General features: G+C 33.3%; 4 protein-coding genes across 5 annotated transcripts; 1 reads left to right on the top strand and 3 right to left on the bottom strand.

Annotated features, from left to right (window-relative positions):
• Positions 1 to 2,816: 2,816 nt before the first annotated feature.
• On the top strand, positions 2,817 to 4,547 carry LOC25486046 (uncharacterized). Its single transcript, XM_013607203.3, has 2 exons — positions 2,817 to 3,190; positions 3,440 to 4,547. Exons 1-2 carry the CDS (start codon positions 3,103 to 3,105, stop codon positions 4,237 to 4,239), a joined length of 888 nt encoding a protein of 295 aa, XP_013462657.1. The 5' UTR covers positions 2,817 to 3,102; the 3' UTR covers positions 4,240 to 4,547.
• A 276-nt stretch (positions 4,548 to 4,823) lies between these two features.
• On the bottom strand, positions 4,824 to 10,635 carry LOC25486045 (protein BREAST CANCER SUSCEPTIBILITY 1 homolog). Of its 2 annotated transcripts, none has more exons than XM_024775594.2 (13): positions 10,453 to 10,635; positions 10,307 to 10,360; positions 10,150 to 10,220; positions 9,954 to 10,067; positions 8,749 to 9,269; positions 8,388 to 8,495; positions 7,317 to 8,297; positions 7,141 to 7,241; positions 6,780 to 6,966; positions 6,468 to 6,674; positions 6,217 to 6,382; positions 5,952 to 6,070; positions 4,824 to 5,427 (listed from the first exon to the last, which is right to left on the bottom strand). In XM_024775594.2, the coding sequence occupies exons 1-13, from the start codon at positions 10,497 to 10,499 to the stop codon at positions 5,077 to 5,079; spliced, it is 3,027 nt and encodes a 1,008-aa protein (XP_024631362.1). In that variant the 5' UTR covers positions 10,500 to 10,635; the 3' UTR covers positions 4,824 to 5,076. The 2 variants fall into 2 exon arrangements, with proteins under 2 accessions (XP_024631362.1, XP_013462656.1); XM_013607202.3 differs by having other exon boundaries at positions 7,317 to 8,291.
• Positions 10,636 to 12,618: 1,983 nt separating this feature from the next.
• On the bottom strand, positions 12,619 to 15,615 carry LOC25486044 (pentatricopeptide repeat-containing protein At4g21065). The gene has a single exon (XM_013607201.2). It carries the CDS (start codon positions 15,468 to 15,470, stop codon positions 13,629 to 13,631), a length of 1,842 nt encoding a protein of 613 aa, XP_013462655.1. The 5' UTR covers positions 15,471 to 15,615; the 3' UTR covers positions 12,619 to 13,628.
• Positions 15,616 to 16,778: 1,163 nt separating this feature from the next.
• Positions 16,779 to 19,967, bottom strand: LOC25486043 (BAG family molecular chaperone regulator 3). The gene is made up of 3 exons (XM_013607200.3): positions 19,628 to 19,967; positions 18,988 to 19,391; positions 16,779 to 17,160 (listed from the first exon to the last, which is right to left on the bottom strand). The coding sequence occupies exons 1-3, from the start codon at positions 19,851 to 19,853 to the stop codon at positions 17,059 to 17,061; spliced, it is 732 nt and encodes a 243-aa protein (XP_013462654.1). The 5' UTR covers positions 19,854 to 19,967; the 3' UTR covers positions 16,779 to 17,058.
• Between the last annotated feature and the right edge of the window lie 6,400 nt (positions 19,968 to 26,367).

The following is a 26,367-nucleotide window of genomic DNA, read 5'->3' as shown; positions in this document are numbered from 1 at the left end:
AGACGAGAACAGGAACAACGATGCCTTTAATGATGATGTATGTGTTCAATTTTGCTTTTGGGTTTTGTTTGTCCCACTTTCCAGAAGAAGAAATTAGAACAAGAAAAAAAATCCCTTTTTGATTCTAGAAAAGTTTCAGATGAAGAAGATGGAATATAGTTGGATCTGGAAGATGAAATTTGTTTTGACACTACTGTTGGATCTTCACATGAATTTGAAAAATTTAATATAGAATTTGAATCACCAATTTCACGCTCTTGTTGTTGTTGTTGTTGTTTATCTTCTTATCTTGTTTGGGTTTTTTATTTGAGTTTGTAGAAGATGTTGTGTTGGTGATCGCTGGAGAAGAAGAGGAGAAAAGAACTTGTGATTTTTAATTTGACTAGGGGTATTTTAGGTATTTCACATATTTAGTATTATTTTATGAAGATCTAACGGTCCCTTTTATCATAAATAGATCGAATGGTTAAAATTAACAAAATTATTAAGGTCTACGATGGACCACTTTTAAGACTGGTCCACCATATACATTTAGAGTTAAAGTTAACCGTCGGAAATTTATTTGGCAAACGAAGAAAAACTTGAGGGACCAAAATGAAAATTTGAAATTATTTAGGAGACCAATGGATCAAATAAGCCTTTATTTTATTATAGATATATAAGGACTTATTGAATAATTAATAAATAAGTAATACAATAATTATTTTATTTAAATTCACACAAAGAAGAATTGGACTTTTTATACTACCTCCGTCCCTAAATATAAGAGTCTTTTGCAAAAATTACGGAGATTAAGAAAGTTGATTATAGTATTAAATTTGTATATAACTACTATTGTTTTTATAATTTTATCCTTAAGAGAGAGAGTTAATTTATATTTTCAACATAATATTTATTGTTGATTGAAGAAAAAGATATAAAATAAATAAGGGTATGTTGGTAAAGGAATATTAAATGTACTTGGAAATACCAAATAGGTCTTATAAAAAGGGACAATTTTTTTTCTCAAAAGGATCTTATAATTAGGCATGGCATTGGGGCGGGGTGGGGACGGGTTTTACATTCCCCGTCCCCATACCCGATTCTTATATCCTTACCTGTTACCCTACCAATATCCAACAGGGATGAGAAATTGAACCCCATCCCCGTCCCCGACGGGTTCGGGTATCCCCGCCCCATCCTCGTCCTCGCATTGAATATATTTTTTAATAAAAAATAGAAGTTTTTTTACAACCCCTAGAGAAATGTTGTAATGCATTATCCATCAATATTCTCACTTTAACATTTGTTAGACCAATTGATTTAGTTGCTCCTTTAAATATCAATGATAGTTTTTTATAACACGACAATTATCAAACAAAATAACATGGCTTATCAACATAAAATACTTTTCTGCATTCAGGACGGGTATGAGTATGGGTTCGGGGTGGGTACCTATATACCTGTTACCCGTCTCATACCCATGTTTTAAAATCGGGGAAAACCCAAACCCAATCAAAACGGGGAAAACCCGTCAAATTGGGTTTGGTTCGGGCGGATAACCACGAGTATGGGTTTTGTTGTCATGCCTACTTATAATTAGGGACGGAGGTAATATAAGGGTATGATTATGTTGTTTACATCCAAGCCGAACAAACTAAACCCGCAAATCAATCCAAAAAATTGAAATGGCACAATACCAAAATTATGGTATGATTATGGTCTTATAAAAAGGGACAATTTTTTTCTCTCAAAAGGATCTTATAATTAGGGACGGAGGTAGTATAAGGGTATGATTATGGAGTTTACATCCAAGCCGAGGAAATTAAACGCGCAAATCAAAAAACTGAAAAATGGCACAAAAACAAAATTTATTGGATGTGCTTTTATAAAATCAAATCTGATTGAATTTTAGATTCCTTTTCAACCGAACTACAAACATAAGTATTAATACTTATTTTTTATTAGTATAATATATTACATTAATATTTTTTGAAAGATATTATATTAATATATTATTAATTTGTTTTTAATTCTTTTTAATAATATAATTACTAGAGTTTGTGTAAAAAAAATATAATTACTAGTAAAATGTAATCAATTTTTTACTTTTTCATTTGTTTAAAACATTATCATTAATTTTTAGTATTTTATAAGTTATTTGTTGCATCAAATATATGATTTAACCTTGTCCTTATAATATTAATGTTAATAGATTTTTTTTACTAAATTATAATTTGGATATCCAAAGACCGATTAAAACTAAATTGTACTCCCTCCGTCCCAAATTGTATGTCGCTTTAGAAAAAAATTGTCCCAAATTATATGTCGCTTTATAATACCAATGAAATATTAATGTTACTTTTCCTATTATATCCTTAACTATTAATTACTCTCTCTTCTTTCAATTATTTCATTTATCTTTTCCATACCATTTATTAGAGATACTTTTGTAAAACAACTCATAATTTCTCTTCCCCACACAATATTAATTACATTTCTTAATACGTGTGAAATGACCAAAACGTCATACAATTTGAGACGGAGGGAGTATAAAATAAGATCGGATTGAATTGATATGATTTTTCGCTTCATAACTGACCAACAATACCATAAACACCCCTGTGACAAATGTTTTATTATCTGCATTCACATAAATTACACGGGCAATGTAGGAGTTTTTGTTTTACATATATTTAATAGAAAATAATTTTTTTTAATCAATAGATAGAATCTCTTCTATTTTAAGAATAAGGATAATTTATTTATTATTGATTTGGAGCCTCAAGGGAAAAACAAAACCATTGAAAAAGTCAAATTCTTGGCAAAAATTTCGCAACAACCTTGAACTATCTTCCATTCGAACTAACCCCCACAATACACAATACTATATTAGAAATTAAGACACAAAAACATAAACTTTTCCCCGAGAGAAAAGAGAAGAAGAAGAAGAAGAAGAAGAAAGACTACAAAAGTAATTCTCTCTTCTTTGATCTCTTGGTACATCTTACATTGAAATTCACAAAAAAATAAACAAAAAAATCCTTCTACTCATCCTTGTTAATCATATCTTTTATCACTATTGATTCTCCCTTTTGAAATTTGATTAATTGTGGGCATAGCATGGAAAATGTCAGAGCATTTTCATCTCCTCAGTTAAATTCTTCTTCAACAAGTAACAATGGACCACCAGGAGAATGTGGTATGGAAGGTAATTACTAATTTCATTTGTTACACATTCAACCCCATAACAAATTTGTTAATGGAAAAAAACATCAAAAGTTTTGTCTTTCTTTATTTGGAAATGAATTGGCCAATAATTGTCACTTAGGAAATCCATGGCATGTCTTAGGATCAAAATTGTCATAAAAAATAAAACAAATAAAACATTCCACATAATTAGGTGATATATGTGAATGATGAATCATCCTTAATTATTCTGTTTCAATTTTGCAAGTAGGCCTTGCCACAAATGTTAGGTTATTGTTGAAGCTAATCCAAGACCATAACGGGGCAACTACAAAAGACAACGATGAGAGAAGGTTTAATAGGGTGAATGGTATGATGTCTCTCTTAGATGAGGTTAGGACAAGGGTTCAAAAAGTTCAATCTTCCACCAAGAGAAGAGCTGAACTCAGGAGATGTAACACCGATCTTCGGCCTAACATTCCAAAGGACAGAAGAGCTCCTGATATGCCTCTAGATGAGAAAGAGAGACTAAAGAAAGACCTACATTCAAGCCTGGTGGCACGGCAGAGTCTTCAGGCAATGTGCTCAAGTTTGGGAAAAGAAAAGCAAATCATGGCTTCTGAACTTGCAAGAAAGGCTCAAGAATTGACAGAACTCGAGGAGCTTATAGGTGACTTAAAAGCTCAGAATGACATGTTGATGGGAAGGCTGCATGCTTGTAGCTCAGAACAGAAGGAAAAGAAGAGCAGCAATGAAGTGGAAATGGAAGGGAACATAGTCTTTCAAGAGCGTAACAAGGCTCTTTCTGAACAACTCCAAAAGTCCATTGATGGCTACAAGTCTTTGAAGAGAAAACTAAAAGACACGCAAGAGGAAAAAAGGGAATTGCATGATACAATGGAGCAAATGGCGTGGGAAGTTCAATCAGGCATTGACAGGATTCATAGCTTCAAGGAACAAATGGAAACAACTAATCTAGAGACTGATGTCGGAAAGGAAATATCAGTTTTAGAGCATATGCTTGAATCTCTTAGCATGAAAATATCAAAACATACACAGACGGAATTTTAATATGATAAGCATAAATCTCAATCTGGGATTGGCAGAGGCAAAGGTGAGAAGCATGGTTTACAGGGGAAGAGAATGGAACTACCAGGGCATCATCCATGTACAGCATGCCGTTATTCACTTCTAGCCTACCTTGTCTATTTCTAATGTCTATAGAGCATGCTCTCAGACTATGAGCAGAAAGAGAGCCATTAACAAAACACTTGACTGTAAAATAGATGTACTTGTAATGATTGGTGAAAAATGGTCATAAAGGAGAATAGTGATGTTGCAGTTTTATGAATTTAGGACTTTCATAAACCAGATTCTTACCTTATGTGTGCATGTCCTAAATTGAATTTGTGTCCCGTTCAATCTGATTTTATATTGCAGTGCTTAAAACTTACAATAAAAAAAAAAAAAAAAAAGGCACCATGATGAGAACAGATTTAAGAAATCTAACTTACTGAAATTTAATTTTAATTATTATAAAAATGAATTACTCATCATGGCAACATGTCTTTATTAAACATGATAGATAGAGTATACTTGCATGGAGGCGTTTATTCAATCATCGTAGGAAGTTATTTTTGCAACACAACAGGATGTAAACTAAACAAATATGAGTTGTTTTTTAAGGATAATAATATAATAAGCTATGCTTTAAGAAACCATAAGTAAAGAAATTAAGAACTGAGGATAAAGTAGTTCAAAATTACAACAATTGTATTTTTAAAAGTTAAAACCCAAAATTTATAATACACTCTTAAGAAAGGTATATGGCAAGTCTCTGCATATATGTTTATAAATAAAGGAAAAACACTGATTTGGGATCATGTGGATGTGAGTGACCTATAAACTTTATTGAGCAAGGCTTTGCAGCTTGCAGCCAGCAATTGAATTCAGAATCCATGTATTGCTTGCAACCTTTGAACAAGTAGGCCTTGCCAAAGCCTCTGCGTCACATCGCCTTTGGCTAAAAATTGCATCCTTTTCCAAAGGATTGGATTTAGCAGGAAGCTCAAGACTATAGATTATGAGGGTTCGGTGTTGATTCATAGTAGGCAGTATTTCATTTTGGTCAGCTGACACTGGTTTTCTGTGCAGAACTATCCCTCCAGCAGCGATCACAAGGTCTTGCAGATAGCCCTTGTATGAAGGGATAAAATCGCCCATGAAATAGAACTTGTAGCCATCAAAAAGCTTTGGTTGCTGCATGGTAAATTTTATCAACAAAAACCACCAGTAAGTTTTTGAATTAATGTGTTTATTGAAATAAACTGCAGTTGTTCTAGCTTAATTCAATTGAAATGCCTCCAATATCAAATTTATAACAAATGGTCAAAAGTATTGGCAGCTACAGAAAGGTAAAAATTGACAAACACATTTGTTCCTACAATTCTCACTACTCACTTTCCATACTTTGATGAAGTCATAGTATATCTGCCTCCATATATATTTGCATCAAATTTTCTTGGAAAGAAAAGTTATCATGTTCTCCATAATTATGCTTTGCAGATATTAAAGACCAGCTTCTTGTACATCTTGAATGGCAATACATGATAGAAATTTGGATAAAGTTTATGAAAATAAGGCACGGTTATTAAAACCAAAACAAAAAGGTTCTGACAGCAAACAGAAGGCAAGCTACTATTACAATTTCTTTCACCCTCAAAGTACTTTCATAAAGAAAAACAATTATTAATCATAACATGGCAAACATGAAATATTCTAACCTTGTTCACTACTCTTAATCTTCCAAGACGGGGACCATCCTTAATTCCGTGGATGTCGACATTAACTTCATAACGCTCTTCATCAACAGGTCTTGTTTCTTTCATGCAAGCTTTGATCCCTGCTTAGCAAAAACCAACCAACACCAGAATAAAAAACAACGAAAAAAAGAGAAGAATTTAATTGATATTTACTATGACCTTAAAGTAGTGGCTCTGTGGGAAACAAGTATCTAAATATAGAACAAAATAAAAGAACTGAACTTACACTCAATGCTGAGAATCCACTTTCCCTCCAGAATACCCAACAATACTTTGAGAGTCCTTCTGCATGCCCCATTTTCATCTGTTGATGCTATTACATGGGTAACACCTGAATCCCAAGTTTTCAGAACTGTAACCTTCGACACTCTTTCAAATTCGGAAACCACTTCCTACAGTACAAAAATCAAGAATTTAATAAATAAAATACCCTTTAACAATAAAATTACTAAATAGATATCGAGGCAATTATATTACCTTCTCCTGCACGGACAGAGCTGAACAGCACAGCACAATTTTCTTGTGAGAACCATGAGCAATCTGACTTTGGCTAGTAGTGTCATGTTTGCGGCTACAGATTTTAACCTTCTTCGCTGTATGTTTTTTGCTATTGTGTTGGGATCCTGAACTTTCACACGGCAACAAGGAGGGAGCATGGAGAGGGCATAACATGACAAAATTTTCCTGAAGAAAAACAGTGCTATCTAGTTAGATGATTATTTTAAAAAAATAAAAATAAAAGAAGCATTAACCATGAAGTTTTAAATGTGGTTTGGCTGTATCATGTACCATATCCCATCGACACTCAGGAGTCCACTTAGCACAAGGAACATGAAAGCTCCTGCGACAACTTTTCTCAAAGCAACCGAGTGCAGCTCCTTTAAGTCCACAAAAACCACATTTGATTCTCCGGCTTCTACTTATTTCTGCTTCAAGATTTATTGCATTATCATCTTCAAAATACACATTTGGGGCCCTGATGCATATGTATAAAACACATCACAAGTCAGAATTGAAGAAACTATAGCAAGTTACTGAATTCAACTCGATTAAATCAATTATTGGCAGCTATATATGATTATTTGAAGGATGTTCAGTGACTATTATTCAAATCAACATCAAGTATATCACTCATGCAAAAATTCAATACCATTCTGTGCAATTCCTGTGACAATGTATGACTTTAGGTCCTCCTTCAAAATCAGCAGTTACAGGTTTTTCATCAAAATAGTGCACCATTGGACCAGAAGCCTGTATTTGGAATCGCATAAAGTAAGTTCCAGTCCATTTTTAAGGATGACAAGATAAGCAAGCAAACAATTTTACCTCTGATTCTTCTGACGAGAGACAGAAAGCACATTGATACTCTTTGGCATGGCTCACACATTTCCTTAAAACCGGTTGATCCGTCAAACTACAGTGTTTCTCTTTGGATGAATCATTCAAAGGCCTGACATCAGTACCTGGATTGGTACTTCCAGTAGGCTTAATTTCCTCACCATTTTTAGTCCTAGAGATGAATTCAGGGGAAAGTTTTGACTTTTTAGTACTCTTCCTTTCTGTAACAGAAGGCGTGGATTTTCTTGACAAACTGCTTTTTCTTTTTCTAGTATTGACAGTGTTTCTATTACTATCCATTTGCAGTCTTAAACTGGATGAAGCAGATCCAGCAAGCTCTTTGCATTGGTTTTGCACTGAAGTTAAATCCTCAGGTGGGTCATCCACAACATCCAGCCTTTGTTTTCCAGATCTTCTTACCTGCCTTTTTCCAGCAATCTTCTCAGGAAATTGCATCTCATTATCTTGTTTAGATTCTGATGTATATGAATTCTTAGCTGTCTTCCTATCACCAATGTTTTGAACTCCTAATATATTGGAGACTGTACAAGCAATTGGAGGTGTTGATTCTGTACTAGTAACAAAAGAAACCTTCTTCCCCCTTTTATTAGACTTTTTCAGGTTAGAGGCTTTGTGCTTGTAGTCCAATGATTGCTCCTCAATGACTTTTGATGTTATATCTGCATCCATATTAATTTCATCACTCAGACAATTTAGTTCCCTAATATGGTCTTGCCTAGATTTTTCTCTAGCCTTCCTGCTTCTCTTTGTAGAATTCTTTTTTCCATTTAGATCATCAGAACTTCTAATTTCAGAGGACAAGCCTGGTAGCAACGCTTCAGCCAATTGATTACCATTGGGATTCTCAAAGTTGGTATTACAAGCATCAACACTTGTTTGTTTCTCTTGCAACGCCGCCACCCATTCCTCTATATTTTCATCAATTTCATCAGTATCTTCAACCTGCACCTAACGTGCAACTTATTAAAACTTCAATAAATAGGTTATGCTTAACAAACTAAACATGTACGAAAAACCAGCGGAAATAATTCTCACTACCTGCGTTTTGATGGGACTTGAAAATAATTCAGGGGAGCATGGCTTTTGCGTCCATTCAAAAAACTCGCTATCAAATAAATCAACAGATGGTTTATTTTGCACCTCATCCTACATAATAATCACAACAAAAATTATGAATATTTAAATCCAAAGCGTAAACAATTCAATCTGCTTGTATTTTCGGACAAGCGAAATTTCAATTCCACAATAAAAATATACAACTTTCAGTTAATCCATATTTGAAGTTGAATAGCTTCAAACATGGCAAAACAACTTATTTTTTTAAGGATATAATAGTTAGATCCAAGTGCCAAATGACTATTCGCATAACCTATTAGTTTATCATAAGCCATCTACTTACTGATGGAGCTTGTTTTAAAGGGCTTTCATCATCAGCGTCTTTGAGGTCACTGAATGAAGGAGGAATTGGTGTTGGACCTTCAATAATTTGATCCTCGTCAGTTTGTGCACTTAACCTTTCACCATCTTGCTCCTCTCTTAACCAAAAGAATGGTTCTTTCACCTGATCCCTTTTTTCACTTCCAATTGCACTTACATTTCTCTTAATTGAAGCCTCTTGTGTTCCCTCTTTGTTAACTTGAGTAATAGAGCCTCCTGTCTTCAAATTCCTTAGTGGAGTTTCCGAAAGAATGTCTTGTGGAACCTGAACCCTTTTCTTAGCCGGAAAAGAAGGCTTTGCACGGTTAGAAGCCGGACTTTTCCTGCTAGTCTTTAGCTTCTCCGAGCTTATTGTGCTTGTCTTAAGTTTCTTCCTGGACCTCTTTCTTGTGGGTGTTTTTTCCTCCTCAGCATGATTTTCATGAGTGCCTCCAATTCCCTTCTCACCAGACTCAGCATCACCTCCACCTTGCATTTCATCATCTGTGACATAATCTAGTTAGTATACATTGTTTCTCAATTAAAAAAGAGGCTCTTATAAACTAGACATGCAAACTCAATTAAAGACAAAATTGTGCATGACTATCTGACGGATGACACACTGTAAGCATATCTTAAGTGTGATCAACTATAGCAACGCAATATCAATCGGGCAGTGCAACCAAAGCTTTATCTACCGCAATCTAATCGACAGACAACCTCTGATTGGTAGCAACGCAATATCAACCCAGCAGTGATATCAACACATTCTCTACCACCATCTAATCAGCACATACCCTCTGATTGCTTGAAATTCACATTGGGCCCACTAAATTATATAGGTCCCACTAAATCATATAGGTCCCACATATATTTAGGGGGTCCCACATGACTTTTAATCAATAAAAGAGTGTGTTTACAATAGTATTTTAGAGGATGTATTTTGCTAGCATAATTCATACAACATGGTCTCGAGTAAGAAAGTAAAAAAAAAAATCAATGTATACGAGAAAATCTTTGTTAGAAGATAAAGATATAAAGAAACTACAAATCGGTTCTTTTCTTAACAACCATTTTATAAAAAGAACAAATAATTAAATAATTACTGGCCACAATAACATGTGATATAGTTCTTCAAAAAAAAAAAAAAAAAAAAAGAAGATTGTGTTGAAATAAAAGGGTTCTAACCTGGTGATTTGGTAGCAGTTGGATTTTGAGTACCGAATAAATTGATGCCGGAAGCAGCTTCCATGTTTTTGTAGATGGTGACCAAGTTGTCAATGTGAGGAGCAGGACGAACCTCTGAAATTAATCATAATTTATTAATTAGGGTTTGATTCAGATTAGGGTTTTGTTAATGATACACAAATGATAATTTCAGTACCTCGACGAGTGAAGGGAATTTTACAAACAGGACAAGAAGAAGCAGATTTCATAGACTTAAATATACAAGAGCTGAAAAATGAAAAAACATATGTCAAACGAATTGAAGAATGAAATGAATGAAAGAGAGAATTGAATTGAATGAATGAATAACTTACTTGCAGAAAAGATGATTGCAGGTGAGTGAAACTGCGGAATGAAGTAAACCCAGACTACAAGATGAACCAAGAAAAAGTTATTATGAAGAAAATGAATTGAATTAGAGAGAAAGAAGAAGATGATGATAATTGAATTGAATTGGTACCAGATTGGACATTTGAGTTCTCTTCCCATTTTTTCAAGATCCCCCATTTCTGATTTCGATTAATTGAATCACAATCACAATGAATAGTGAAAGAACAGAGAAGAAAGGGTTTTAATGAAGTTTTGGATTGGATTTGAATTTGAAAACCGCGCTTTAGCTGTCTCACGCGCCAATAAATTCGCCTTTGGCGGTTCAAATTTTGGGAGGATTACACGATACGCTTCGTCCAAAATACTGTAAACTATTTATCAATTAATAAAAAAATACATTTATGTTAATTAAATTACTTTTAAGATGTGTACAAGGTTCTCTTTAAAAAAAAAAAAAGATGTGTAGAAGGTTCATTTCTGAAAATTATTATTTTAGTGTAGAAGGTTCATTTCTGAAAATTATTATTTTAGTGAGTCATTTTTTTATGGATTAATTGATCATTTGGTCCCGTTATTTATTTGTTATTTTTATTTTGGTCATATAACTTTATTTTATCCCTTATTTTACATATTAATATTATTTTCTTCCCATAAACACAAATATTTTAGAAGAACCCGAATTCAATTTTAAAGTGAAACAACTTTCGATCGAATTTTCTTACCTATCCAACAAACTTCAAATTACTATGACTTCATTTTCTTAAAAATCGAAGAGTCAACATAAAAAAATTATATTATTTTAAATATTTTAATTTTCCTTTTCTTGCTATGTAACATTGTATGTCTAAGAAGTATTCCATTTTTTTCTGACAGAAAGTATTCCATTATTTAGTCGATATCAAATATTTCATTCTTGTCAAAAAAAAAAAAAATTCATTGTATTGCTATATTTTTTTGGTATTTATTAAGTTCTCTTTATTAAAGATAATTATCTATGAAGCATATCGAGTATATATGAATATCTGTCGAGCGAAATTTAAACTTTATCTCATCTTATTGTGTACGTTTTTCTCTTTTCATTAGATCAGACATTCGCTAGTTCATTGTATTTTATCTAATAAATAGGTAGAAATTTTTTTAGTAAAAATTAGGGAAAGTAATAAACTATAAACTATGATCTTATGCTAAAATATACTATCAATATGTCAAACGTTATTTCAATAAGTTCGATTTATATTTTGTGAATCAAATATCTCCTTCATGAAACTGCAAATACATAACCTCTGATTAAGCTAAAAGATATATCTTCACAAAAATTCTTTAGAATTAACCCCATATACTATATTTTGTATTACATCTTTCACGAGAGTCTTTCGCTGCAATTAAATTCTTAATTGGTAGCGCATTGCCTGAGTTTTTTTTGCTGCCAATTGTGTAAATATTTTAGGGACCAAAAGAGATTTTCTCTTCATCTTTTCTCTCCTTAGAGGCATTGCTCACCTTGGTTAACAAAAATGATTGAAATATTCGCTCACCTTGGCTTCAAGTTCAGAATTTCATATATATCATCAATGAAGTTGATGACTCTCTATACCTTTGCATGTGACGTGTCTCACCTAATCTAACTTTGTTATTACAAAACATGAAATAAAAAGTTTGTGGACAACCCCACATTTATAATGACCAAACTAACCATTAAATTTTGTGGAGTTCACATGAATTGTCACATCCTTGTTTCACCTATGTTTCTGAACGCGGTGCGGCTAAACAATTTCAGAACAGAAACTCGCTGTAAAACCGAAGCTGTGAATTGGAGCTTCTAGTTTGTTTTCATGGTGAAAACTTTCAAGGAATGCGAGAAATGGTTGGCAAAACTAGTTTCAAACACATGCTTAATGTTCATTTAATTGTCTTGTTATAAATTGAGGGACTATATTACTAATTCATAAAATTTAGAGACCAATTTGGCTGATTGTTACAAATTTAAGGATGCAATTGCTTATTCACTTCCTTCACGACCATCAGCAAGCCCTTGGCCCCCACTACTAGAGATATATGTTAGATACTAGTTAGCATTAGTCAAGTAGTAGTATATATAGATGTAACCACCTCATTAGAAGGTATCTCTTATCATTGTAACATTCACTTTTATCATCAATAGAAATATTCTGAGTTTTTTCCCATTCCTTCATTGGATATCATGTTTCCTAACACCCACTAATGACCATACACTCTTAATCCATGGCAAAAAAAATGAAGAAATGGAATTTAAAGTCTATGAATGGCTCTTTTGTCCTCACAGTCCCAAATCCTTTATATTTGATATAGATATGCAACATAACAACACCAAGACACAGGATTTAGCCAAACAAGCACCTTCTCAACTCACAACACTTGCAGGCCAACCTAGCACATGAGATGACAGACTCTCCAAGACCAATCTAGGCCACTTGGATCAATCACCTCAATGAAACACCAATGCACCTTTTTATGTCTTCATTTCTCATAACTTTTGATTCTAAATGCAACAGCATTTTGAATTAATACAAAAAAGTGCCCTCAAGCCATCAAATCCCTTCCCCTTCTGATTTTTTTTCTCCCCCTTCTCATGATGCTGGAATTGGTGGTGGAGGGGAAGGACATTGTGACTGATAGGGACATGAAGCTGCGGAGGTGGTGTGGGAAGCTTCAGTGTTGCGGTTCTCCGGAGAAAGGAGGGAGAAAAGGAAAAATGGATAATTCAAATGATCAAAATTGATATTTTTGTTGGTGTTTTGCAGAACACCTATATGCTAGCCCATGATAGAAGCAATTCTGAAAAGTGTATTATAGCCTTTTCCCTTTCAAAAATATTCAGCTCAAGGCCAAGCTTTCTTGCATTATTGCTCATTCTAACAAGTGAATCAATAATAAAAAGCCGAGCAATTTAAAGCACATAAACTTGAGGGAATGTACCGTACAAGTATATGAAATGATACAAGCCTTAGCTCTGCCTGAACCCTGTTTTTCCAAATAAATGACATGTGACAGATGTCAATAACACCGAAGCATAAAAGAATTTGTATGAATATACCGAAAAACCTGTATAATCTTTTAAACGTTAACCAACTTATCCATGGGAGAGGAAGAGGCTAGAATTGGTTGATGCCTACAGTACAAAGTATATACTGAGAATGACTAGAAGAAGTTAGCAAAATCTTCAGCCATGTCTCACTCCCTTTATATCTAATCACCAAATCTTACCTCAAAAACAATATAGCATTGTACTCACAAGATGTCGTTATCAAATCATGATAATTCTATATATTACCAGTAATCTTTACAGGAACATGAACCACCACTAAAATGGTGGAACCGACTACGATCCCTGATAATAATCTCTCTAGCGTAAACCTTGGATATGAGTTTGATAGCCATATGACAATCGGCACAAACTCTTAAATTCTTTATGACCCTGATTGGAGTCCCTGGTGCTGTATTCAAGAGCATAAAAGCAATTGCAACTTTTTCACTATGATAAGACAGGGCTTGTTCCTTTTCCTCTTCCTCTATATCTGCAAGCACATTTGCTGTATGAGGCACATAACCTTCTAACTTCAACAATTCTGTGATCTTCTCTAGCAGTGCATACACATCCTGACTCCTAGGGTGAGACCTATCCCCCATAGTAAATTCAAAAACGCGGTTTCCCAATTCAACGAGACTATATCCAGGGGTTTTCCAAACACCGTCCTCTATCATCGACCTCCTCACTGTCTGTACATCAGACCAACGACGCTCAGAGGCATAAAGATTTGAGAGAAGCACATAATCTCCGCTATGTTTCGGCTCCAACTTCAAAAGGTGGGATCTTGCTATCTCACCCAAACTCAAATCTCCATGTACTGTACATGCTCCTAATAAGGTCCTCCAAATAACAGCATTTGGTTGCATTGGCATACTTTGAATATATTCATAAGCCCGTTTCACTAACCCAGCCCTACTCAATAGATCCACCATACAACCATAATGTTCTATCCTCGGCCTAATCCCATATTCCTCTTTCATCCTTCTAAAATAGTTGAACCCCTCATCCAACATCCCACAATGGCTGCAAGCATACAACACACCAACAAAAGTGATCTCACGAGGCACAATCTTTTGTCTTTCCATTTCTTTGAAAAGCCCAAGTGCTTCCTCACCAAACCCATTAACAGCCAACCCAACAACCAAAGAAGTCCAAGAAACAACATTCCTTTCACTCATCTCACTAAACACTTGTTGTGCTTCCCTTATACTCCCACATTTCGCATAAAAATCCAACAACGAGTTATTCACATGCAAATTCCCAGTCAACCCAACCTTCAACAAATAAACATGAACCCTACGTCCTAACTCTAACGCTCCAAGCTCAGCACAAGCAGAAAACAAACTAACAACAGTAAACCCATCCGGCTCTACACCCTTTAAACTCATTTCCCTAAACAAACTCAAAGCTTCATTAGGCTTTCCATTAAGAGCAAACCCATTAATCACACTATTCCAGGCAACCAAGTCTCTCTCACCCATTAACTCAAACACCTTGTATGCACTTTCAGTATCACCACAAGCAGCATATATATGAAGCAAACTATTCCTAACAAAAATCAAAGACTCAAACCCGTTCCTCACAGTAACAGAATGAATCATTTCCCCATCTCTAACATTCAACGACTTTGAAATCGCCTTAAGAAGAAAAGGGTAAGTGTGAGTATCAGGTTCAACACATGAACCCAACATTTTACGATACAAACCAAGTGCAGGTGTTGAGTTATCACTTTCAGCGTACCCTCGAATCATAGTGTTCCAAGTAAAAACATTTGGGTTATATAACAATGTGAAAACGTTGTGAGCGTAGGACATTGGTGCTGAGAGGGAAACAATGGTGAAAATAAGGTATTTTCCGATGTCGGGGTTGTTGAGTGGGACATTGTGACGTATGGAAAATGCGTGGATTTGTTTTAGTTTTTGTTTGGATGAGGCACAGTTTTGTAAGAGAGCAATGCATTTTGTGAGAATGTGCGGTGATGGGTTTTGTGGTGTGGTAGAAATTAAGGTTGAGAATTTGAAAAGAGGTGAATGGTTTTTGGGTGTGTGGAAGATTAAGGAAAGTTTTGAAGATACGTTCATTTGTGTCAGTTGCTCTGTTTCAGAACACACGAAGTGGCAGGCAACAGAGGAAATTGAATTACCTCAAAAAATAAGGTTTAAGTTTAAGGAACCAAACTAAGGAATCAACAAATAAACCCAAAATTTTAACAACCAACGGGGTTTAACAAAGACTACTAGTTTGGAGATAATTTTTTCTGATCGAATTCGGATAGAGGTTTTAATCTAACCAGTGACATTTTACACAAATCAAGACATTCAATAAATGTTACTTTTTCTTATACAATCATTTATACTTTTATTATAATAGTCTTAGTCATTTAATATCTTATTTCATATATTTCTCTTTCCGCAATAAATAACTAAGGGTAATGTTGGTAAAACAACATTTATTGTTGCATTGAACTTTGAAAGTGACAGTTAAATAGGAACAAAAAATTTCTCAAAAACGGAGGGAGTAATAGTAACATTTTTCAAAAGAATATAATTTTTCTTTAGAGAAAAAGAATATAATGTTTGTTAATTTAAGTTGTTAAAATCATTTCAGTAATAATTCATAAAAAAAAAAATGAATTGAATTCAAATGATTAATGAGTTTTACGATTTGATTTGTTTAGGAGAAAGTTTGATTTCTTGGTGGAATTATTATTGATCAAAATTTAGTTATCTTCTAGTCGAACTTCAGATTACAAGACTCTTTTCATATAAAACCGAGAGTGTTGATACAAAAAAGAATATAATCAGTTTCAAAAATTAAAATAATCGTGTTTGAGAGAGAGAAATTGTTTTGACTTTGATGGCATCGAGTATAGACTCGATATCACCTTCTTATCGAATGGGAAAAATACATATTTATATATGTTCAAACGAGACAACATAGTAGAAGCAGATAAACATGTATCATATCATATGCAAATAACACAACTCTTGATAATGTTTGTGATGTTTAAAAATGTACTTTCAAAAATAAGAGGAGTGTTTTAGTAATGCAACAACTATATGCAGAGTCCAACGTTTTTTCACAAGTATTTGGGATTCTTCATGGATTTGAGAGTCCAACAAAGATGTGGTACTAATGAAATTTTGAAAGCACACAGATTGTCGGTTGTGGTTATTGAAGAGTATTATTAATCATCTTAATACACCATAGCTCATGTTGAGATTCATAATTTCATAATCAAATAATAATTAGGTAAACTCTTAAGGTATTTGAAGTTTGGTTGCCTCTTCACAATAAAAATATGATATAACATTGAATTATTGAATGAGGCATACCAACCGAAACTCCATAGATATGATAGTGTTCACCTAATAGTAATGACTGTATTGTATAAGAACATTTCTTTTGCTGAAATATACCAGCATTTATTACTTCTATTTTAATTTCAAATGAAGACTTACAATACAAGTATCGTTTTTACCACCAGAAAAAATTAGTGGCACCACAACAAACATTGACAGAGATCAGAAATAAAAAGGTTTTAAGTACTATACACAAGAAATATTGGAGTAATGAAAAGAATACAAAGAAGGAAGGGATGGATGGATGGATGGAGAAGAATGAGGAAATTCAATCAAATAATTCCCACTTGTCGAGGATGGAGAATGATCAAAAGGTCTCCCACTTAGTTGTAACAACAACATGCTTCATTGTAGCATTAGATGTCTTTAGTATATCCAGTGTTTCAACACATTTCTGTACTCTCTTTCCCTGTAAAAGCAACCATTAAATGTAGCTTGTTACTAATTATTTCTTAGGACTAACCAAAATGATAATGTACAATATATCATATGCATGCTACAATTAAATTGTGTTATACAGTTCAACTCTAATACCAATGTGGCATTTTTGTGACTTGATCTCTTTATCACTGTTGGATTTGAAATTTAATAACTATGAGTTTGGTGTTTTTGTGTTTTCTTTTTGTCTGTTTTGTATATTGTTGTTAGTGTTATTTTTTTAACTATTTTTAAGTTTGTGTTTTTGTGTTTGTTGAATAGCTTTTGAAGTGTCTTGATTCTTTGAAATATATTTTGGATTCAGTGCTATTAGTGATGGCACCAGCAATATTGAGACCACTTTTAGTCAATATTCCTTTTGATCTTAATCATAAATAAAAGTAGGTTAAAAAAAGTTGATGTATTTGATCTAAATTTTGAATAAATACATCAATTTGTTTATTTATATTTGCTTATAATTAAGACTCGAGGAATTATTAGCATGCATAAGTCAAAATTGATCTGAAGATAAATTCAAAGACAATAGATTTTCATTTCATCTTGTCAATGATCGTGTTTAAAAGTAATTGATTTAATTATTAGGACAACCTTTTGAGTTTATGTTCCCTTGTGTGCTTTGTTTATCAATAAAAAGTGGATGAGAAGTTTGCAAACACAATTTGCTTCAATTTGTATTGTATTAACCTCGGTTATCAATTAATGAATAAAGTTTGTATTCCATAAGAAAAAAGAAAAAAGAGAAACCTGTGTTATATAGTCCGCATAACGGATAACACTTGTTTGATATTGTGGTGTCAATATCATATGATATTTGCCAACCATAATGTCAGACGTGTATAAAAAAATAAAAAAAAATTATAAAAGAGAGAAGAAAGTCACTTATAATATTATGTTTAACTAAATGTTACTGCTACTTCGGCATAACACCACAAATTAACAATAAAAGGTTCCCCTAAAAAACAATAAAAAGTTACCCATGCAGTGAAGCGACATTAAATAAAGGTTTAAATGTAGAGTTTCCTTAAAAAAGTTTTAAATTATGGATTTGGTTATTCTATTGTGATAAAGATGCAATTTTGATCTCTCTATTTTTATAGTGCAATTTTGGTCTTATTTAATTTTTTGACTATTCTATAATTTTGACTAGCCTTTGATTTTGACCATTAAATTTGATTACGTACTCTTAACCCTTATGTCATTTTAATTGATATTCTTTTAACTAAATGCAATTTTGATCTCTCTATTCTTATTGTGCAATTTTGGTCTTATTTAATTTTCTTACCATTCTATAATTTTGACTAATCTTTGATTTTAACCATTCAATTTAATTACGTAATTACGGTTTTGTCAAAATAGAGAAAACAAAACTACATTTAAGTCTTCAATAAATAAAGCCATATTTTATTTCATTTTAATTGATATGAGTAGATAAATTCCATCTAATTTTGAAAAAAAAATGTTAACAAGTGCTATTACGAATTATTTAAAAAATCATAAGAGATAATTTTTTTATATAGAAAACTATGAATTTATTATAACTATGAACTTGCAGTTCAAATAGAATAAAACAATAAGGGTTTTAGGATTTTTCATATAAATCTTCAACAACAATCTTCAACCCTTAATTGACAATCGGATTAAGATTATAGCCATATTATGTATTTTATGCAATGTGGGACTATTAACATCATCCACATTTTTCCTTAAAAAAAAATAAAACATCATCCACATTTTACATTAAAAACAAGTTAAAGCAAATACAGAATTAAGTACAAAGTGAGATCTATATTGGAAATACCTGCAAAATTTTCTGTGCAGAAGCATCCCCTTCTGCGGAAATGCTTTCTAATCTGATGGCTTGTTTCATAAGCATCTCAATAAGTGTTATGATCTGAACTTCTGGTACTTTAACTCCATCAGAAATTGATTTTTCAATTGCAGATACTTGTTCTGCTAGCTGATCAAGTTGGAGAGACACATTATTTATGGCACGATTTGCAGTTTGGATCTTAGCATTGATACGCATCTGGATGAACCTTCTCTCAATACTTGAAGCATCTTGAATCAACACCAACTTTGACTTGTCTTTGACTCCACATACATCCAAAAACTCTCCATTTTCACGTTCTTTTCCTTTGTATATCACTCTTTGTTCTTCCACCTTCAATCCAGTTTCATCGCTCATAATCTTCTTCACCACCCCTGTCACAACACTTAATTTCACACTTAACAAATCACATCTATAAGCACTAACAAAATTAAATGCAATTGCGTGTATTAGTCTTGTGTCAGTGTTATACATTAACACATGTATGTGACACCAGGCACATCTTACATCAGAAGTGTCGATGCTATAAAATTTCACATCCTAACTAAACTCTACCGAAGCAAAGGTGAATTAGTCACATAATCAACAAAATTATTCAATAAACACTAACCAAATGTGGCCATGGAACTGACGCATATATCGTAACGGAGTGCACCATAAGCGATTCGAAGGCGCAAATTAGCTACCAGAGCATCGAGTTTCCCAGTCCGTTTTTGTACCAACATTCCTCCTGGTCTCATTTCCCATTGGTATTCTTCTTGTTCTCTTTTGTGAGACGACATGGTTTCTCTTGTACCACGACTTTCACTGTTAGCGTTCAGCTTCTTCTTCATCATTTTGAACTATGTTTTCTAGCAAAACGAGGGAAAATATCTAAGACAAGAAACTTTGTACCGACAGAATTCAGAAACAGGTTGTAATGTTTGGTTCTTGTGGTGTTTTATATACTACCACTCTCTTTAATTCATAAACGCTTTTGAATGATTTGACATGTAGTAAAGAAATTAGTTTATCATAAAATAAAGTAAGGAAATTTGTTGTAAAAAAAATACAATAGTTGTATTTTTTTGACAAAACAAATAAAAATAAAATAGTTAATCTATTATACATATTTTTTTTATGTTTTATATTTTAGAACAAGTCCATGGTATACCGGAATAATTTTTAGACCAACAATAAGTCTCACCATTTTATTAAATGAGAAATGGGATGTGATTATGCTTTTGCAATGGTGAAATATAAATTTATGCCTGATTTATGACTAATTTTCGCATGCATATTAGACATAGACCGTATTTAAATTTCAAAATATTGTTTTTATTTATTGATAAATTTTAGGTTGTTTTTGAAAAAATTGTGGTAAATTATCAATGATCAATTGAAATCATCTACGTGTACTCCACATTTGTTTTAATTCTATGTTTGACAAGTTATCCACAATTTTGCAACGTAAATTCGGGTCTCACCATTTAGTTTTGGGCTTATATGTCTCACCTTGTTTTTTAGAAGCTTAATATTAAAACTCACACGTATTAAATGCTAAGAAGTAAAGAATAATATGTTCAAATCGCACATCAAATGTCATTATAGTAATTTTTTTCATTTAAGTTGTATTTAGAGAACATTTTTAAAATATCTTTCTAATCAATGTTTTATCTCTCAAAAAAAAAAAAAATCAATGTTTTAATGGCACTAAAAGATAGTCAAATAATTAAATATTGTGCTAATAATTTTACATTTAGTGATAAAAAAAACTTTTAGATTAGACTTAGACTTATATTAAAGACTTTGATGGTAGTTATGGGAGAGTGGGGACTTATGGTGTTTATGCATGATTGGAGAAGGACCAATGAGAATAATGTCAAGTGTACTTTGTAAGTTGGCTTGTGTGTGCAGTGACATCTATATTTGCCGACAATTGAAGGAACCATCTTTAGGAAGTCACACATGGCAATCACAAGCCATGTTGCTTTTGCTTAGTGTTAAAAATGGACACGTGGAAGAAATCCATTGGAGGGTATTCTATGATTTCGTTTGTGTGGTGGATTTGTGTTAATTAAGATTGTTTTTTTTAGGTTGGTAATTAAGTTTGTTTATTTCGTTTTCAGTGGTAGGAGAAAGTGAATGTCCCGGATGAGACATTACTTAGGCTCCTAAGTTATGTGATCTATGAGAGTGATGTGATACTAAGCTGGGATAACTGATATTGGCCGTTGATTAGGGTTTAAAGTCTACCGATCTAACGGTTTTAAATGGTTCAAGACTTGTGAGTTGTTGGTTTGGTTAGATAGGTGATTTGCTTGCAAGAGAATATCCTAAGTATTTTTGTTAATTAGATGCATAAGGTTTAACAACTTGAAGACAAGTTGTTAAGATAATTAGCATTATTATTACTAATTTTTATTGCATTGTTAAGATTATTATGAATTGATCAATAAACAACAGTTTAATAATTACAAACCGACAACATAAATAATTGTCACTCAAAAAATTAATTACTACCTCCGTCTCTAATTACAAGTTCTTTTAAAAAATAACGGGAATTAAGATAATATATATTTGTATTAAATATGTTTGTAATTACTATTGTTTTTACAATTTTATCCTTCAAGAGAGAGAAATGGTTTATGTTTTCAACATGTTATTTATTGCTGATTGAAAAAAAAAATGTATAATAAATAGGGGTATGTATGTAAAGAAATAATTAATGTAGTTAGAAATAACAAAAATGTTTTATAAAAAGGGACAAAAAAAAATTCTCATAAAGGTCTTATAATTAAAGACGGAGGTAGTATATTTTATACTTGTTAAACTATAATATCATTTTGAAAGTGTTTATGGCTCACTTAACCATATATAGACATTAAGACATACGCAAACCAATAGCAACAACAAAAAGATATAGACAGGTATGTTTTTTTTCTTTTTCTTGATGAACATGTATAATGTATAATTCCTTTCAAAAAAAATGTATAATGTATAATTAATTAAATTGATAATAGATTATGATTATAGAAATGAATTAGATTTTTGAGTGCTTACTTGCCAGATGTATTAGTTGCCATTGACAAGGACATGACTTTATGAATGTTGTTGTTGAGAGGTCGTAGTCTGAGAACAAGATAGTTTGATTATATTGGTTAGAAACTTCTTTGATAAAATTTAAATTACGATCAACTGAGAAAAAAGAAATAAATCTAAATCCACATTTGAAATTTCATAGATCATCATTATTATTTTATGATGACTGCCAACCGATTATCTACACGCATGACCCATTTGGAGTTGGTCTGGTGGTTGACTTGGAATCTTGGAGTGTGCTTCTCTCAAGGTTCTAGATTCGATTCTCTCTGATACCAATTTCGGTGTTCGAGTCCATACAGAGCTTTGTTCTAGCTTAAAATGGAGCTCTGCAAGTGGACGGTGTGATTGGTCTCCTCAGATTAGTCGATCCTTGAATCAGATACCGAGTTTTTTGTTTTTTTTTTAATTATCTACATGCATGAGTTTATTTTTGTGCGGAGCTTGAATATTTTAGTACTCCCTCCGTTTTTTAATATAAATAAAATTGACTTTTTTGGTTCATTCATTTAATGATATATATGGTTCATAATATGTACCACATACATCATTAAATCAATGAATCTAAAAAGTCAATTTTATTTATATTTAAAAACGGAGAGAGTATAAGATAGGATTCACCTGAAAAAAAGAAAAAAAAAAGTATGAGATAGGATAATAAAGTAAGAGTTTAAACGTGATGGAATCATTTTAGATTTAAAAATAAAAAATATGAGATTTTATTAGTTATTATCATGAATCATGATCCGGTTGCAGGAGAAAACAAAACTTGGAATGTGCAATACAATTCTATCGTAGACCAAAGTAGCAATACAATTCTATCTTAGACAAGCTTATGTTCTACTTATAGCGATTTTTTTTTTTTTTCTGCCCTACTTCTTGTTAAAAAACACAAAACTGCCATACTTTTTCGAAAAATTGCATAAATATCATACTTTTTCTGGTACCCCTGTCACCACACAACCCCAAGTTGCGGGTACCCTCAAAGTTGACGAATTTTTTATCCTTATTATACCCCACAACTCCAAGTTGCGGGGTACTTTCTTTATTATTTTTTTTTAATTTTTAACTACCAAGCAAGATGGACTTGCGAGGTAGTTTTTATTTTTTATTTTTAAAAATTTAAATACCCCACAACTTGGAGTTGCAAGGTATTTTTGTCATTTTTTTAATTTTATAATTAATTAAAATATATTATTTCATCTACTATAAATATTTTCTTTCATCTTTCAATTTATCACACCATTTCATTTTTTGATAATTTGTTGCATTATTTTGGTCAGGATATTAATAATGTTAATTTAGGCATTAATAATAAAGTAATTACAATAATAATCATAATATTTATAAAATAAAAAACATATCAAATACAATAAATATGAAATAAAGACTAGATTGCTACTGATGTCTAATATTAATGCAATTTTTGCGGGAATGACCAGACATCCTACACACGCCGCATCTTCTATCAGTTTCCACATCGTCCATCTCGGTCCTAATGCGAGTAATTGGTGGACGACCTTTCTTCACCCTGCGCATGGACTTGTTAGGAACCACCTTTAGTCCTGCATAATCAGGCCAATATGTCTGGTGGTGAACAACGTCGAAGTGGATGTTGTATACTGCGTATACACACTCATTTGTGAACTTGTTATCGACAAAAGTCTTGTAGTCGTGACAAAAGCTAGAACAGGCGGCAATGACATGTGAGCATGGTAGATGTAACGCTCTGAACCGTCCACAGTCACACCATTTATTTTGCAGATCCACCTTGTATTCGCCCTTTGGTAATCCTTCTTTATGGTCGATGGTTTCACGGACGAAGAAGGTATACCATCTCGGTCAAACTGAGTGACATTATGACTGTTGGATTTAATCACCTCAGCCTTCAGAAATTTCATGATGTTTGATGAAAATGGCTCACCAGAATTAACCTTTGCCGCTGCCTCATGTCCTCTTTTAGCAAACAAGGCCGCCAAACTGTAATAGGATGCTTTCACAATTGCTGTGATCGGGAGTCCTCGAATTCCCTTATACACGTTGTTTTGTGACTCTACCAAGTTACTTGTCATGTGGCCCCATCGTCGACCATCATCATGTGATTGAGTCCACTTTTCTTTGGGAATGTTGTCGACCCATGCTAAAGCCATTCGGTCCGCGACAGGGATTTCAGAGCGTTAGTATTCGAATGTTGGGATGTTCATGGCGTAACCTGCATTGTTTTGAAAAAATTTAGATGTGTCTTCTTTAAACAAATAATATGTCGAAATTACAAGGATAGAGATATAATTTTTACCCATGCCTTCAACTTTCTTCTTAAGTTCTCCATCCTTGAACGATCGCATAAAGTTTTGTGCAATGTGTCGGACACAAAACACATGGCTTGTCGGAGCATCATGCCATCCATTCTGAGGATCATCATATGCGCTCTTTATCGACACATGTCTATCAGAAATGAGGCATATGTTCGCCTGTGGGGTGACATGCTGCCTTAGATTTTTCAAAAAGAAACTTCATGCCTCCTTGGTCTCACCTTTCACGATTGCGAAAGCAATGGGAAATATCTTGTTGTTCCCATCTTGCGCAACAACTAACAACAATGTTCCTTTGTATTTACCATACAACCAAGTTGCGTCAATCTGGACAATTGGTTTGCAGAATTCGAAGCCCAAGATGCACGGACGAAAGGCCCAAAAGAGACGCTTGAAGACGATCTCATTGACCACTTCTGTTGATGGGTCCGTTTGAAAATCAATAATTGTTCCTGACAAATCTTTTTCCATGACCATCAACCACTGTGGTAGTTCTTTATAAGAATCCTCCCAGTTACCATAAATTGATTCAATCGCCTTATTTTTTGCTCTCCATGCCTTTCTGTAAGAAATTGTGTAATTAAACTTCTCTCGGATGTGTGCAATTATAACTTTCACCGTAATTGAAGCATCCATATGTAGTAGTGATTTAACACTTTCACATATGACATTGTAACTAAGTTTGCAATGACCTTGCGTCAATTCTGTTGAGACACATGTATGAGGATCCTTCATTTTTCCAATCTCCCATCTATCAGTTTTTTTCCTCCACGAGGCCCGCAATTTGAAACCACAAGTAGTATCTTTACATTTGATGACATACCTTTCATGATCTTATTGCTTCATAGAATAATCCCATGAATTTTTTATGTGATAATATCTAATTGCGAGAATGCAATCATTCTTGTTATGAAATTGCATCCTCGGAGAAATACCTTCATCGACTGGAAGAGTCATTGACTGATAAAGCTCAGTTGAGTGGTCATCAATGATGTTGCGCATAGACCTTGGTGGGTTGTAAGAAGCTCTGATCGGTGAAATTGGTAGTTGTGGCACAATGTCGTCTTCGTCTTCTTCGTTCTCATCACCGTTTTGTGCAGCAAGGAGTTCTTCATCATCATCGTCTTCATCATTTGATTGGTCCTGGATTTGGGAGGTGAATATATTTATTTCATCGTTTAAAGTTTGAGATTGTGTTTGAGAGGGATCAACTTGAGTTAATCTTTGTGATGGTTCGTATTGATTTTGTGACCATTGTGACTGAAAAGGTTGTGATGATGATGGATTGTAGTGCGGTTGTGATGATGATGGATTGTAGAATTGACTAGAACTTGATGGGTAATTTAACTCAGGATTAGATGTTGGATTCTTCATCTCAAACGTAACATAAAGCTCTATGTAGGACAAAGAACTGTGAATCTTATGTACGTCAAACATAAACTCGACATCGTCGTTATCGGTTATTCTTAACGCCTGGTAGTGAATTGTGCTAGCTCCAACAAACATGGGATTCCGACATAAAATTTCAGACACAACCATATTATCTCCGATACATACTTTTTCTGCTATTCTTTTTTTTTTTGAGATGCAAGTAAGTACTACCCATACTCACCTTAAAACCTTTGGTGTACTGGCTTTGAAAAAAAATCCCAGATTCATTTTGTTTAACTTCGCCGTTGTAGTACACATAAACGTTTATATTTGGTTGTGGTGCCATTAAGTGGTTTGGTATTAAGAAATGAGTAAGAGTTTGATGTAGAATGGTTTGATACAAATTATAAATGAAGAGATCACTTATATAATAACATGTAATCTGCCTCCAATTATTTGTGAACGAAAAAAGAAAAACATAAACAAAATAGCACGCAATCTGGCCTTGCGAGGTACCTGCTACACGCGCCAGTTGCAGGGTACAACACAACCTGGTGTTGCGGGGTAGCATGTGCACGCGCCAGCG

Source organism: Medicago truncatula, chromosome 2, assembly GCF_003473485.1.
Source record: "Medicago truncatula cultivar Jemalong A17 chromosome 2, MtrunA17r5.0-ANR, whole genome shotgun sequence".
NCBI lineage: Eukaryota > Viridiplantae > Streptophyta > Magnoliopsida > Fabales > Fabaceae > Medicago > Medicago truncatula.
The sequence above is the reverse complement of the archived record's forward strand: the minus strand, read 5'-3'. Positions and strand labels throughout refer to the sequence as shown.